Source organism: Pogona vitticeps, chromosome 6, assembly GCF_051106095.1.
Source record: "Pogona vitticeps strain Pit_001003342236 chromosome 6, PviZW2.1, whole genome shotgun sequence".
NCBI classification, from domain to species: domain Eukaryota; kingdom Metazoa; phylum Chordata; class Lepidosauria; order Squamata; family Agamidae; genus Pogona; species Pogona vitticeps.
The window spans coordinates 3,915,226-3,930,414 of NC_135788.1; the positions used below are offsets into that span (position 1 = coordinate 3,915,226).

A 15,189-nucleotide genomic window follows, 5' to 3' on the forward strand; every position below is an offset into this window, starting at 1 on the left:
TTCACCCCATCGTGGTCTAACCATGCAACTGTACTGACTTTACTGGGCATGAAATTGGGTTTCCTCAACACAGAGTATTCAGAACCTTGATTCTTTCCACCTAGAGGTGTGACTTTGGACAAAAAACAGCTTCAACTTGTAATCCGGGACTGTATTTGCTTTCTCTTTTACAGGGAACACAGGCTTAGCAAAGGCATGGCCTCTCTCTAAGCCACGCTCTTAATCCTCTCTGCTCCTGTGGATTATATTTTCCCATCTGTATGAATTTGCCTCTTTCCAAAGGGACTCAACTGGCTCTTTGATCTGTCAAAAGTGCCCAGTCACCCTCCAAAGGCCAAAGATTAATCGGCAGGTGCCGTGTTTGCCCACCATGACTTGTAGCATTCAACCAGCTGGTCAGGAGCAAAGTTAAGTGACCCCGTTCTCCTAAATGTTGCCTGCAATTTCAAGAAAAAGAAATTGTTCCCCTAAAACATGGGAGATTAGAAATCTTTTTTTTTTCAACAATAACAAAAAAGGTTGAAGACCATTGTAGATAAAAAGAGATGAAAATCAAATGCTACCTGAATTCCTTATTAAGGTTTGTTTTTCCCCCCCAATAATTAGAGAATAGTTTTGGACTAAGTTACCTAGATCACAAGCGATGACAAACCTAGACAGCATCTTAAGAAGCAGAGACATCACCTTGCCGACAAAGGTCCGAATAGTCAAAACTATGGTTTTTCCTGTAGTGATGTATGGAAGTGAGAGCTGGACCATAAAGGAGGCTGACCGCCGAAGGATGGATGCCTTTGAATTATGGTGCTGGAGGAGACTCTTGAGAGTCCCCTGGACTGCAAAGAGAACAAACCTATCCATTCTGAAGGAAATCAACCCTGAGTGCTCCCTGGAAGGACAGATCCTGAAGCTGAGGCTCCAATACTTTGGCCATCTCATGAGAAGAGAAGACTCCCTGGAAAAGACCCTGATGTTGGGAAATGGTGAGAGCAAGAGGAGAAGGGGATGACAGAGGATGAGATGGATGGACAGGGTGATCGAAGCGACCAACATGAATTTGACCCAATTCTGGGAGGCAGTGGAAGACAGGAGGGCCTGGCGTGCTCTGGTCCATGGGGTCACAAAGTGTCGGACACGACTTAACGACTCAACAACAACAATGTGCTCAACTTTCATAAATACACATTTAATCATTCAGTAGGTCACAGTCTTGATGCTCCATTTCTGTCCCAAGTCCACCTGATCCCCTAACAGCTACCCTAGGCCATGGTAGGACTGCTCAAAGTGAGGGACGCCGGGGCACCCTCCCTGTTAATCAACCAAATCAGGGGAACTATTTTTAGAGGAAGAAGCCCCCACAACATGAACAGATTTTTGTTTAGTCACAAAGCAGATCAGAGATCTCTCTCTCTGCTCTTTATTCAGTTCTGACTTTAAGAGTATATTTTTAGCCCCTTAAGCCTTGCTCTGGATTTAGAAGCTGAGAGCAGAGTCCTGGCATCTGTGTGTGTACGTGCATGGCCGAGGGAGGTAAAATCATCCTCATGGCTGGCTCGTGGGGCTGATTTCTGGCGCTTTAGGGTTTTGATTCAATCCGAGGCATAAATCCGTCTCACACCCATGTCGTCGCTAAGGTCACTCGCGAGTCTTTCTGGTGAGGGGTTGTCAGGAAAAGACCTCTTACGGGGGGGGGGGGGGTGCGTCAGGACCACTCCAGCCATCGATCTAGAATTACACTTACAGCTGTTACTCATCATCCTTGTGTCGCCCCCCATCACAAAGCGCCACCCTCCCCAAGAGGGCCAGTTTGTCATATTAAAAGGTGATCGGCTTACACACATTCCCAAATGGATTCCCTAAGCTTCGTAAGGCTGTAGCTATATATATATTCAGAAACCCCTCTTGCTGTGGAAGCCGAGACACATCGCCAGCGACAGCTCCACTGGCTGAGCCTTCCTTTTTCTCTTCCCTGCTCCGTCTAGAATCGAAAGAGGGCTCTGAGAATCTTGGGTCCCTGAGATCGAGGCGGGGGGAAAAACACACACGACATACGACCTCAGGACATGGCTCTGCCCTTAGACCACGCCGAGGAGTTGCGGCTCTACCAGCAAACCCTTCTGCAAGATGGGCTCAAGGACTTGCTGGATCACAACAAGTTCCTGGATTGTGTTTTGAAGGTGAAAGGGAAGGTGTTTCCGTGCCATCGGCTGGTCCTGGCCGCCTGCAGTCCCTACTTCCGGGCCATGTTCCTCTCGGACATGGAAGAGGGGAAGAAGAAGGAGATCAGCTTAGAAGACGTTGACCCAGATGTCATGGGTAAGATCCTCCACTACATCTACACCTCCGAACTGGAGATCACCGAGCAGAACGTCCAGGACATCTTCTCCGTGGCCAACATGTTCCAGATCCCTTCCATTTTCACCGTCTGCGTCTCTTTTCTTCAGAAAAGGCTGTGCCTCAGTAACTGTCTGGCCATTTTCAGGTTGGGCCTGATGCTGGATTGTGCCCGGCTGGCGGTGGCCGCCCGGGATTTCATCTGTGACCGCTTCACCCTGACCTCCCGGGACGAGGAGTTCCTCCAGCTTTCTCCAGACGAGCTCATTGCCATCATCTCCAGCGATTCCCTCAACGTGGAGAAGGAAGAGTCCGTCTTCGAAGTCGTGATGAAGTGGGCCACGGCGAAGGACCAGGAGAGCCGGCTCCAGGCTTTGCCGGTGGTCTTTGAGAGCATCCGCTTCCGGCTCATGGACAAAGATTATGTCCGGGATCAGGTGGAGAAGCATCCTTTGGTCAAGGGCAACCCGGAGCTCCTCAAGAAGATGCAGATGGTGAAGGATGCTCAGGAGGGGAAATTCACGGTGGTGAAAAAGACGAAGAAGAAAGGAGAGAAGAAGCTTGGGGACAACGTCATAAATGGAGGGGTGGAGGAGGAAGGAAGTGGCAAGAAAGAGGAGGAGGAGGAGGAAGAGGCGCTTCCAGGGATCTTGAACGACACAATGCGCTTTGGGATGTTCCTTCATGACCTCATTTTCATGGTCAGCGACTCAGGGGCGGTGGCTTACGATCCGAGCGCCAACGAATGCTATTACGCCTCCCTCTCCTCCCAGATCCCAAAGAATCATGTCAGCCTGGTCACCCGCGAGAACCAGATCTTCCTAGCAGGAGGACTTTACTACAACGAAGACAATAAAGAGGATCCCATGAACTCCTATTTCTTGCAGGTACTTACTGGGCGTGTTTCTCCTCGTGTGCAATTGAATGCAACTGGGCTGAAAGCCATATTTGTCTCCATTTGGGATGACCGGCTCTATAGACTTCAGTGTGTTTTTGGTCCAAGCAGGTTCAGGCAAATCCTGGTTCCACCAGACATTTTCCCTAGACCCAACGCCTTGTATAATAAGGGGAATGGGTTGAATCCTGAATGGTTGCGTGTTACCAGTTTCAATTGATTTGCTTAAAATGCAAGTACGTATGGCCTTTTGGGTTCGAACAGTTAGGCTAGCTCAGCCTCCAGTTTCCAACAATAGACGGTCAGGTGCCTCTACAAGTTGACATAAGGGTAACAGAAATGCTCTGCTTAGCACCTTCTGAGTTATTCAAGAGATATGAGCTTTTGCTGGTCTCAAGTGGTCAATAATGACTGAGTGAGGTCAAGTCAGTTTTGATTTAGGGTTACCCTTTGCAAGGTTTTTCCAGGTAAAGACGTGCTCTACCATTCCCTTCCTCTGGGGGGCACCCTGGGATGGTGCACCTTACCCAAGGCCACCCAGGCTGGCTTTTCTCCCAGGAGGCACAGTGGAGGAATCGAACTCCTAGCCTCTGGCTCCACAGCCGGAGACCTCAACCCTTGAGCTATCCAGCCAGCTGTAAGGTGATGGAGGAGGCCCAAACATAAGAGGAACTCCGCTGGGACTGATAAAAATGGCCATCTAGGGCAACACCCTGAGGTTCACAATAGCTGTCCACGATAGTGGTCTTTAAGCAGAGCATCACAGAGATGCTATGGTTGCCGGGTGGTGAGGTTTAGAGCCTTTGCACAGAGCCTTTGCAACCTCTTCCAACTCTTTGGTCCAAATCCTATTGTCCTTTTATACCAGTGTAAAGTAAATAGCGTAACTTTTTGGTGGCAAATCAGTGCAAGTTAAGAAGCCAGCGTGGACAGTTTCTGAGTCATGCATCTCAGCAGATGAGAGATTATGCTTGCACTGACTTTTGCCCCTTGTAGTCATTTGCTACTCCATTTGGGGTCCACACAACCAGCAGGATTTTGGCCTGTCTGTGCTCCCTGCCTCCTGGCTTATTCATACAGTCCCCATAATCCTCTAGTAGCATCACCTGTTTCGGTTGCCACAAAGGTTCATCGTAGTAGGAGTGTGCTGTGCTTAAAGCTCTCTCTCCCCTAAGATGTATCTCCCCATCATTTTTGGGTGGGGAGATTTCCCGTGGTGGCACCTCTATCACCACTTGAAGCCCCTTGGTCCACTGGGGAAGGATTTGTTCTCATGAAGAACAGGTTATCTCAAAAGCAGTCGTTGTGGGTTTGTCGGGCTCTTTGGCCGTGTTCTGAAGGTTGCTCTTCCTAACGTTTCGCCAGTCTCTGTGGCCAGCATCTTCAGAGGACAGGAGTAACACTCTGTGCTCTGGTGCAGTTTGTTTGGGAGTTGAGTATTTATAGCTGTGGGATCAGCTTCTGTCCTTTTCAGGAGATGGGTGATTATGGTCATCAGTGTGTTTTTATTGTGGGTGTATTGTTGTGATCAGAGGGAGAGATTATCTGTCACTGTGATTGATGGGTGTCGTTAGCTGGTCTTTTGTGTGTAGTGATCACCGGCCCTTGTGGCTGGGTAGAGTTTGTTGACCTTTTGCAGGCTGTATTTTTCAGTGCTGGGAGCCAAGCTTTGTTGAGTTTCTAATTTTCTTCTTTTTTGTTGAAGCTCTGCTGGTGTTTGTGGCTTTCAATGGCTTCCCTTTGCAGTCTAACATAATGATTGCTGGTGCTGTCCAGGATGTCTGTGCTTTAAAATAGAATTTCATGTCCAGCTTGTTTTAGGGCATGTTCAGCTGCTGCCGATTTTTCCAATTGTCTCAAAAGCTCAAAAGCTACCAGATGTGATGGCTTTGTAGAACCTCAACATCCAGGACAGCTCAGCCTCAGATAAATTGGTGAGGAACAACAGTAGAGAAAGACGCACTTGTGTTTGATGTTCTGCAAGTACTGGAACATCTTGAAAACATCTGGCTGGCCAGTGGAAGAAGCAGGGCACTGTCTTATTTGCCCTGATTCCAAAGAGACCCTTTCTTATATTTGAACATCCTGGGGACTAAGACAATTTACCTTTTGGACTACAACTTCTCTAATCCCTAAACCAGCACACTAGCTTCTGGAAATTATAGCCCAACAAAGTAACTTCTGCTAAGTGTGGGCTAAAGATTGCGAACGAAGACTGCAATTAATAGTGGACCACAAGGAGAGCAGTTCTGGCGGCTACCGGATTCTGGATGTTACCGAAAAGCTCTTCAGCATCAGCAGTTAGAATCCGGCTGGGGTCTTGGGTTGCTTTTAAAGCTTAATATGATAATAACCAGAGGTCGTCAAGTCTCATAGTGATCCTTTTCAAGGTTTTCTAAGTAGAGAATACTCAGAAGTGGTTTAGCATTCTCTTCTTCTGGAGATGTTTTCTTCTGACTGTGCAGTTTGCCCAAGGCCACCCAGGCTGGCTCTTCTTCCTAGAGGCACCATGAGGAATCGAACTCCCAACCTCTGATACCTAAACTATTAAGCTATCCAGATCCTTGTTCTTTGTGATGACCATTCATTTGAGTTGGTCTGCTCTACGCGTGTTTCTCTGGTTCTCGGCGGCCCTCCTGATTTCCAATAGAGGTCGGATCGCCATTTTTGGAGCGTGTGTGTGTTTTCAACTTTTCTCCTTATGCTTTTTTTTTTCAGTACGATCACCTGGATGCGGACTGGCTTGGCATGCCCCCACTCCCATCTCCCCGCTGCCTCTTTGGGCTTGGTGAAGCAGAGAACTCCATCTTCGTGGTGGGCGGGAAAGAGCTAAAGGAAGGAGAGCAGACTTTGGATTCGGTCCTGTGCTACGACCGGTTGTAAGTGCCATGGCAGAGAGATGCTTGATGCCCTATTGCTCAGGATGGTCTGTCCTGCGCCCCCCAAAAATACTCCTTTTACCAGCCAGTAAAGTCTGCTGGGAGGGTGGCCATGGTGGCTGGTGGATTCTGGGGGAGGAAATTGCCTTTTCCAAGCTTCGCCTAAGAGCCAACATTTAAAATACTCTTTCCAAGCCTGGTGCTGTTCTGAGAGGTGAGACTACACTTCCCATTCACCTCAGTCATCAGTGCCTTGCATTGTTTACATATTTTCAAAAAGTAGCTGGAAGTAACTATTGTAATTACTTTTGAGAAATGGCAACCAAAATCCTTTAAAAAAAAAAAAAAGGTAAGCACAGCACTAACTTTTAAAAGGATATTTGGGACCATAGTGGTGACTAATTACTTTAAAGTAACTTTAAAGTAAAGTAATTTTAAATTAACTTTAAAGTAACCTTAAAGTAACTTTAAAGTAACTTTCCAAACTCTGTGCTAACCGCAGAGTGGACTCAATGTAAATTTTTATTATTATTTTGAGAGAAAGTGAACTGTGGTTTCCATGGGCACAGGCTAAATCCGTCTGGCGCCGACGTTGATGACATTTCGGCGCCAGGTCAAAACCTTCCTGTTCCAGAAGGCTTTTAATTGAAATAACAACTGTGGGTCCTGATGATGGCAATTTTAATTGTATTTTAATTGTATTTTAATTGTATTTTAGTCATTTTATTGTATTGAATTTTAATTATTGTAAGCCGCCCAGAGACCTCTGGGTAGAGTGGGCGGCATATAAATTAAATAAATAAATAAATAAATAAATAAATAAACTCCTTACAACATCAAATAGAAGCAGGGTGATGGGGCAGAAACTAGTGTGTTGGAGGCAACTAGGATCAGGCGTGTGGCACTGAATCAAGGCCCTGTGACAAGTGTTCATGAAAATAAAAATGGTGGGATTGTGTTTGCTTTTATGAAAAGTGTGGTTAACTAATGTGACATGTCGCTTGGCCAAAAGTTGCTGTTTTGGTATAGACAGAAAGAAAAACCTAGGGGAAGACGGATGGAGTGGAGGAAGAGTTCTGGAAAGGCAAGGTTTATGCTGGGTTGATGGGGTTCTTGTGCTTTGAACAGCCTTCTCGCTGTATGAATCAGGAATTCAACAAGTGTATCTTTTCTGGAGTGGAGATAAAGGGATAAATTTTCATTTTCTTCTGAATTGTTGTGCATTATGCATTGCAAATGAAATATACAATAAGGGGAAGTGAGTTGAATCTTGGTGAGAGTGGGAAATGTTATGGATTTGCAGGAGTGTGTGACAAAGGAGAGCAGACCTGAACAGTAAGGATGCGCATGGGGAAAACTTTCAATTTTTTTCCCTTTTTGGCTTCTTGTTAGCTACTTGTTTCGTTTTTGGTGTTTTGTGCACCGGTCCCTCCGTTAAACACAAAAGGGGAGGGCACTTCTTTCTGATTCTTTTGTTTTGTTTCTCCCTGTCTGTGTTCTCTCTGACATTCAAACCAAAGCCCTAAACAACTCTTAAAAACTGTTCCGAAAAAGCAGGGGCGAGGGAACAGAGAATCAATCTACTCCAAAAGTGGGCAGCAGTACGGAGGATGAAAAAAAAAGATCAGTCATCATCAGGAGACCGATGCAGGCATTAATTTATATTATCACATTCATAACAGTTGAAATAATACTGCTCTTCTGTCCATCAGGTCCTTTAAATGGGGTGAATCAGACCCCCTCCCTTATGCAGTCTATGGCCATGGTGTCGTATCCCAGGATGACCTCATCTACGCCATAGGAGGAAAAGGAAGCGACAAGTAAGTGAGAGGAGGTTGGACAGAACAGATGGCATGGATATATCACTGGAGAAGTAATGCCAGAAAATGATGTGTATATTTAAAAGGGCGAATGCACCCCATTTCTATTGACCTTGAAATCTCAGGGAGGAAAAAGGATTTGGTTGATATTAGAGAAGGAGAGCTTGGTTGGCCCATATATAGAATGTGAAGATTCTGGGAGACACAGCTCAAAAAAAAAGTAACTTTTCCACCCTGGTGGCAGAATTCTAATTGTTACAAGCCCCCCAAAAGGAATTTTTCCAAACTCCGAGCTCTACAAAATGAGTTCGTCATAGGAGTTTGTTTACAAGCCACCTTTCTTTTCATAGGAAATCTAAGTTGACTCATGCAGCTTCTTGCTGTGATTGTCGATCAAGGGAGGGGAATAGTTCTCGGTTCTGAATGTGAATTCAGTTTAAGAAAAAAATCTCTCAACGGCTGCATTTAATGAGTGGGTGCCGTAGAGCAGCATATAGTTTAAAGCTCTGACTGCCAGGAAGTAAAACTTAGGACTGGCATTTCACCTTTTAGAATAAGAAAAATCAGTCCAGACACTGGAAAGCCGTCGAAGAATGATAGCACTGGGAAGAGTAGAGTGGTGCCTCGCTAGACAGTTACCCCGCATGACAGTTTTTTCGCTAGACATTGACTTTTTGCGATCACTATAGCGATTCGCAAAACAGTGATTCCTATGGGGGAATTTCGCTGGACAATGTTTGGTCCCTGCTTTGCAAACTGATTTTCGCTAGATGACAATTTTGACAGATTCCTCCGCGCTCGCAAAACAGGTGTTTTCGGGATCTAAGCTTCGCAGGACAGCGATTTAAACAGCTGATCGGCGGTTCGCAAAGCGGCTTTCCTATGGCCGATCTTCGCTAGACAACGACGATTCTTCCCCATTGGAACGCATTAAACAGGTTTCAATGCATTCCAATGGGGAAATGCTTTTCGCTAGATGATGATTTCGCTGAACAGCGATTTCAGTGGAATGGATTGTCTAGCGAGGCACCACTGCATGTGGCTTGCTGGCCAACCCCAGACAAACAGATTTGGCCCGGCAGCATTAAGCTTCCCACCCTAGCTTAGACGCTGGTGTAAAACAGAGGGAAAGAAAACATAACCATCATTAACAATGGACAACGTAATGTTGTTTCCTGGTTCTTTGATTGTGTCAGTACTACATGGCAGTTGAGGATCTATTACGAGAGTGGTTCCCAATCTTGGGCATCCAGGTGTTCGTGGACTACAACTCCCAGAAATCCTGGACAGCACAGCTAGTGGTGAAGGCTTCTGGGATATGTAGTCCAAGAACACCTGGGGACCCAAGACTGGGAGCCAGTGTATTAAGGCATGGGGTGGTCAAGAGAAGCCAGAAGTTCTAATCTGTCTTTGAAGTCAGGGTGGTGGGACATGTATGGAGCTTGGCATGACTATAGTTTAATAATTCGCCCTTCCCATCACTCCCATTCTCTCCTCTTCCAGGAAGTGCCTTAACACCGTGGTTGTCTACAACCCGAAGAAGTTTGAATGGAAGGAGCTGGCTCCCATGAATACAGCCCGCTCGCTCTTTGGATCAACCATACACAACGGCAAAATTTATGTGGCAGCGGGAGTGACGGACTCCGGTCTGACCAATTCGGTGGAAGTTTACAATATTGCAACCAATAAGTACGCACCCATGCCATTGGCACCCTGTCTACTTTGGTGGCAACAGGTGGACCCCATCCATGTGTGGGCGAAATTAAGGAGAATGCGCTATCCCAAACGGGCAGCGTTTTACACTGAGCACTGATTCCCATTTGCCATGGTGTGGTAGCGGAACCCGAGCTCATGGGATCAACGCTCCAAGACTTTTTGATATGCAGGGTGACATTGCCTTTTTCTGCTTCTGGAACTAGGCAAGGAATGATCTCCCTGGTGATAAGAGATCATTGTACGTTGTCCTAGGCGTGATGCAAAGATTCTGGAGTGGCAAACACAGAGATCCACATACCTCTATATGCATAATAACTCATACACACACCTGACATGACAACTACCACTAGTATAAAGTGTAAACTATTTTTTTTCTCTTGGAAGGAAACAGACACGAGACTCTCTTCTGCCTTTGTCATGGTGGGCTCATTGCCTATCCTTCTGAGCGGGAGATGATGCCACATGCCCGACATGAACTCTGGCTACCGATCATGGCAACTAATTCAGCCATGATTCCACACTCTTTTTTCAATGTTTCTCAAACTTTGGTTCCCCAGATGTTCTGGGACTGCAACTCCCAGAAATCTTGGCCAGCTGAGCTGGTGCTGAAGGCTCCCAGGAACATCTGGGGACTCAAGGTTGGGAAACCGCTGAGTGCGTCTGAATGTATCTTTCAGCGCCACCCAGTCAGGACGAATTACTCACCCACTGTAGAGGCCAATTGACTAGGAGAACACTGCATCATGCAGAGAGGCAACGTGAACTCTGAGCCATTGTCTCCATCTGCCCATGTTCACTATTGGGGATGGAGATCTATCACTTCTGTGTCTGTCGGGATCGCGACGGTAGAGTGTGTTCTGATGGCATGTTCTGTCTTCTAACACTTGTGATCTTCGACAGATGGGAACCCTTCACCGATTTCCCTCAAGAGCGCAGCTCCGTCAGCCTGGTTAGCCTTGCCGGGACACTCTACCTCATTGGAGGTTTTGCCACTGTCGAGACGGAGTCAGGAGAACTGGTGCCAACTGAGCTCAATGACATCTGGAGGTAAGGAATGTTCACCATGGACCTTTGCTTTCAACCTCGTGGACGGGCGTGCAAGGGAAACTAAACCAATAAGGTGGAGGTTTCTTCATTCATCTCCACTTAGATATTATTGCTGCCATATGCACGCCGGTTGTATCAAGCAATGTGTTAACTGGGCAACATGTGTAAAAAGATCACACCATAAGAACAATAATAGAAGTGCTACATTAAAATAAGTTGGCCTTTGGGGGCCACATCCTTTTGCCTTTGGCTTTTGCCACTACAGTGGTGCCTCGCAAGACGAGCGCCCCGTTTAACAATGAAATTGCATTACGATGAAGTTTTGCGATCGCAAAACGATGTTTCCTATGAGGGAATTTTGCTTTGCGATGATTGGTTCCCTGCTTCGGGAACCAATTCTTGCAAAACGACGATTTTTGGCCAGCTGATCAGCAGTTTCAAAATGGCCACTGGGTAAAAAAAATGGCTCCCCGCTCTTTTCTGGGACGGATTCCTTGCTGCACGGGCAGCGAAAATTGCCATGTTATGGAGGATCTTTGTTGGATGGTGAGTTTCAAGCCCATAGGAACGCATTAATCAGGTTTTAATGCGTTTCTATGGGCTTTTTTATTTCGCTTTACGATGTTTTCGTTCTACAGCGATTTCGCTGGAACAAATTAACATCGTAATGCGAGGCACCACTGTACTAGAATGCAGAACATCGTCTGAATTCAGTTCAGCCTTCAGACAGAAAGAGGGCCTGAAACTTTCCACCAAGATCCCCCCCCTCAGATTTAAACCAATGGATTTGGTCGCAGGCGTCCATTCATTCCCTTGTCTTCTCTTCCCCCGACGCTATCACAGGTACGATGAGGAAGGGAAGAAATGGGAAGGTGTCCTCCGGGAGATCCAGTACGCGTCAGGAGCCACTTTCCTTCCCGTCAGGCTCAACGTCTTGCGACTGACCAAGATGTGATCTTCTCCAAGCCGTCCTGTTTGATGTCTTGCTACCAAGCTCGGTTCTCTCCCACCCCCCACCCCCAACCCTCTGCTCTCTTTTGTACGTCTGCATTCAAACATCGGATGATGCGGTGCCACTGATCCTTCTTTTTTGTTAGATAAAACAGGGGAAAAAAGCTAAATATTGCAGTTTCTCCTCTCTTGATTCAGACCCAAATTAAAGCCACAACAAAAGGCACAGGGGCTTGGCGATTAAATACGAACGGGTGTTTTAGAGAAGACAGACATGCAAACACTCAGATCAAGAAAGTTGAGTTTTATTCAGGTGTATATTGGGGAAACAGGCCTCCAACTGCTTTTAAAAACTGCGAACCAAAGAGTACATCTGGCTGACTGTTAAGCACGGGTCCGTCCTTCTGTTTCCCCTGTGTTTCATATTAATTGGAAAAGGCAGAGCCCTAGAAAGAAGAATTTTTTTAAGGTGTTAGGAATGTTCACAGTTCAGACTCAAGAGATCCTTGAGACTGAGTTTATTTAAAATTTCTTTTGTTTTGTTTTTTAAGGTAGGAAGAGTGAATATACAACAAAGAAGCCTCTCATAAGCTTTAGTTGTTGTTAAAATAATAAAGGAAGAGGTAATATACCAGACCACGTCACATGAGCCAGTAAGAGGGAACCCAGTGACAGATGCACCGAGGAGCCCTACGTGGCTATGGCTCCAGGGTAAAAATTTTGTCCACATCTGTACATGCATAGCTTTTGCGCCATCATGGCAGAGAGCCACTGACATTTTCATTTCCCACCCCATATAACGCTATTTCTTTTTAACAAGCACAGTTGTTCCAGAGAACCTCAAATAAAAATAATGTCCTGCCAGTAATTGGGGCTTTTAAAAAGGAGGAGAGCGATATTTACTGCATACTTCCACTGAGAGATGTAACCCAAAGCCAGAATTTGAGCTAAAGGATCACAGAATAATGTAGGTGGAAGGGATCCTATAAGGCCATCCAGTCCAACTCCCTGCTCACGGCAGGAATCCAAATCAAAGCAGATCTGACAAAGGGTTGCCCAATTTTCTCCTGAAGGACTACAGCGTTGGAGCACTTACTGCTTCCGAAGGTCAAAGGGTTCCATTGTTGTACAGCTCTAACAGTTAGGAAGTTTTTCCTGATATTTAGTTGAAATCCTATGAACCAGGAAGTTCGGCGGATTGCACTTTGTGGATTGCATTTTGTGCAATTACTGGTTTGGCTTTTGCCAAACCGTGCGTCGTTCAGACTCAGATCTTGCCAAAGAATTAGGATGGAGCGCATGGACTAAATTCAGTGTCTAAACAGAATCTGCACCCACCTTTCCTTTTACAGATTCCCCACCCAGGGAAATGTTCTCAAGCTATCATCATGGATACATTGAGAATGAAGACATTTAACAGCATTGCAAAGCTATTTGCTGAGTTTTCCTCTAAAAGAAAATGAAATAACAAGAAAATAGCAGCAGAAAGGGTCCTTTCTCTTTTGCCAAACAGAGAAATGTGATTATATTCATCTATGGTCTTTCACTTTGGATACATCCTAAGACATGACTCGCTGGCAAAGGCAAGAATGCTAAGAAAACTCAAGGGGCAACAGGAAAAGAGGAAGACCCAGCATGAGACGGAGTGACTCCCTAAAAGAAGCCATGGCCCTCAGTTTGCAAGAGCAGGGTTGATGATGAGAGGAACGTTTGATGGGTCAGTCATTCATAGGGTCACCATAAGTTGGAGGCAATTTGATGGCACATCACAAGTCTTTCACTGCAAAAGTAATACCGTATTTTTCCATGTATCAGGCGCCCCCATGTATCAGGTGCCCCCCACTTTTCTAATCCAAAATTAAGAAATCTAAATGGGGCTTAGCAAGTGTAGGGGAAAAGGGATCAAAGCGCTGCAGGATCGCTTTGATCCCTGCTTTCCCCTCCATTTGTTTTTCTCTCTCCTCGGCTTCCATGTATAAGACAACCCTCGATTTTTAGTCTAAAGATTTTAGACAAAAGTAGAGTGAGCGCCCGTTGCTTGTCCCAGCTCCCGCCAACCTAGCGGTTCGAAAGCATGCAAATGCGAGTAGATAAATAGGTACCATCTCAGTGGGAAGGTAAACAGCGTTCGGTGTCTAAATCACACTGGCCATGTGACCACGGAAAGATTGTCTTCGGACAAACGCTGGTTCTATGGCTTGAAGAGCGGGATGAGCGCCACCCCCTAGAGTCGGACACGACTGGACAAAAATTGTCAAGGGGAACCTTTACCTTTACCTATTGTCTTATATATGGAAAAATATAGTAATTCTTGAATAAGATCTCCATCTAAAATACCCTGCTGTGGATGAACACTATATTTCATTGTGGTTTCTCTCCCCACCTCCAATGCAGGGTCCCCTGTCTCTCAAAGGTTTCTCCTCTTGCAGCATTTTTGATAACAAATCACTTTATTTCTTCTGAATGAAAGCCACCACAAGCACGTCCATGCTAATACCATACCACTGACCACCAGTCTAGCTGTCATTCATTCTGCCAGGCATAAATCAAGTCAACGGATGAAAATTAAAAAGTCTGGCTGATCTTGGGGCATTGAAAACAGCCCCATCTTTTCCCCACCCACACAGCAGCCCTGTAACATAGCCACTTTTCCATTCCCCCGGTTATGCTGAAGTTAGAATTAGCCGTCTTGGGTTCGTTTGAAGGAGAAAGGTGGGATAAAAATATTTTAGATAAATAATCTGAAGTCAAATTTGTCCTAGGGATGTCTTGGTTTGCAAACATTATATTACAAGACCCATCTCCTCAAATTAGTTCCCCAATGACCTACAATGGCTTTATCTGGTTTCCTTGAGGCAGTTGCCAAGATTCAAATACCCATGGTTCCAAAAAAGGTTATTTATTATAGTTCCGTGGCTGAGGTCTCTGGCTGCGGAGCCAAAGGTTGGGAGTTCAATTCCCCCACTGGGCCTCCTCGATGAGAGCTGGGCCCAATGATCCATGGGGTGCCTTCCGACTTTGCAGTTCCAAGGTTATTATTATTATTTCCCCAGGATAAGGACAATGAGCACAACTCTGCTAAAACATTTCTCTTAGTGCAGGAGTGAATTTCTCTTCCTGGGAGAGGGCAAGATGTGCCCAACTTTTCTGAGTATAAGACACCCCCATGTATAAGACGCCCCCCCCATTTTTCTAACACAAAATTAAGAATTCTAAGTGGGGCTTAGCAAATATAGGGGGAAAGGGATCAAAGCACTGGAGGATCGCTTTGATCCCTGCTTTCTCCCTTTGTGCTAAGTCCCTGCGGGGCTTAGCAAAAGGAGGGGGAAGGGATCAAAGCAATTTCGCGACTGCATGATCGTTTTGATCCCTTTCCCCCTTACACAGCCATGGGATTGCTTTGATCCTTTCCCCCTCCTTTTGCTAAGCCCCATGGGACAGTAAACAGCGGGAAAAGCAGGGATCAAAGCCATCATACAGCCCTTTGATCCCTGCTTTCCTTTTGCTAAGGCTTAGCAAGTGGAGGGGAAAGCAGGGATCAAAGCCCTGC

The 15,189-nt window shown here is 46.0% G+C and overlaps 1 protein-coding gene across 1 annotated transcript; it reads left to right on the forward strand.

The window, feature by feature from the left end:
• Positions 1–1,974: 1,974 nt before the first annotated feature.
• On the forward strand, positions 1,975–12,498 carry KLHL40 (kelch like family member 40). The gene is made up of 6 exons (XM_020815747.3): positions 1,975–3,218; positions 5,945–6,105; positions 7,818–7,925; positions 9,429–9,614; positions 10,542–10,688; positions 11,532–12,498. Exons 1-6 carry the CDS (start codon positions 2,061–2,063, stop codon positions 11,641–11,643), a joined length of 1,872 nt encoding a protein of 623 aa, XP_020671406.3. The 5' UTR covers positions 1,975–2,060; the 3' UTR covers positions 11,644–12,498.
• The last annotated feature ends 2,691 nt before the right edge of the window (positions 12,499–15,189 follow it).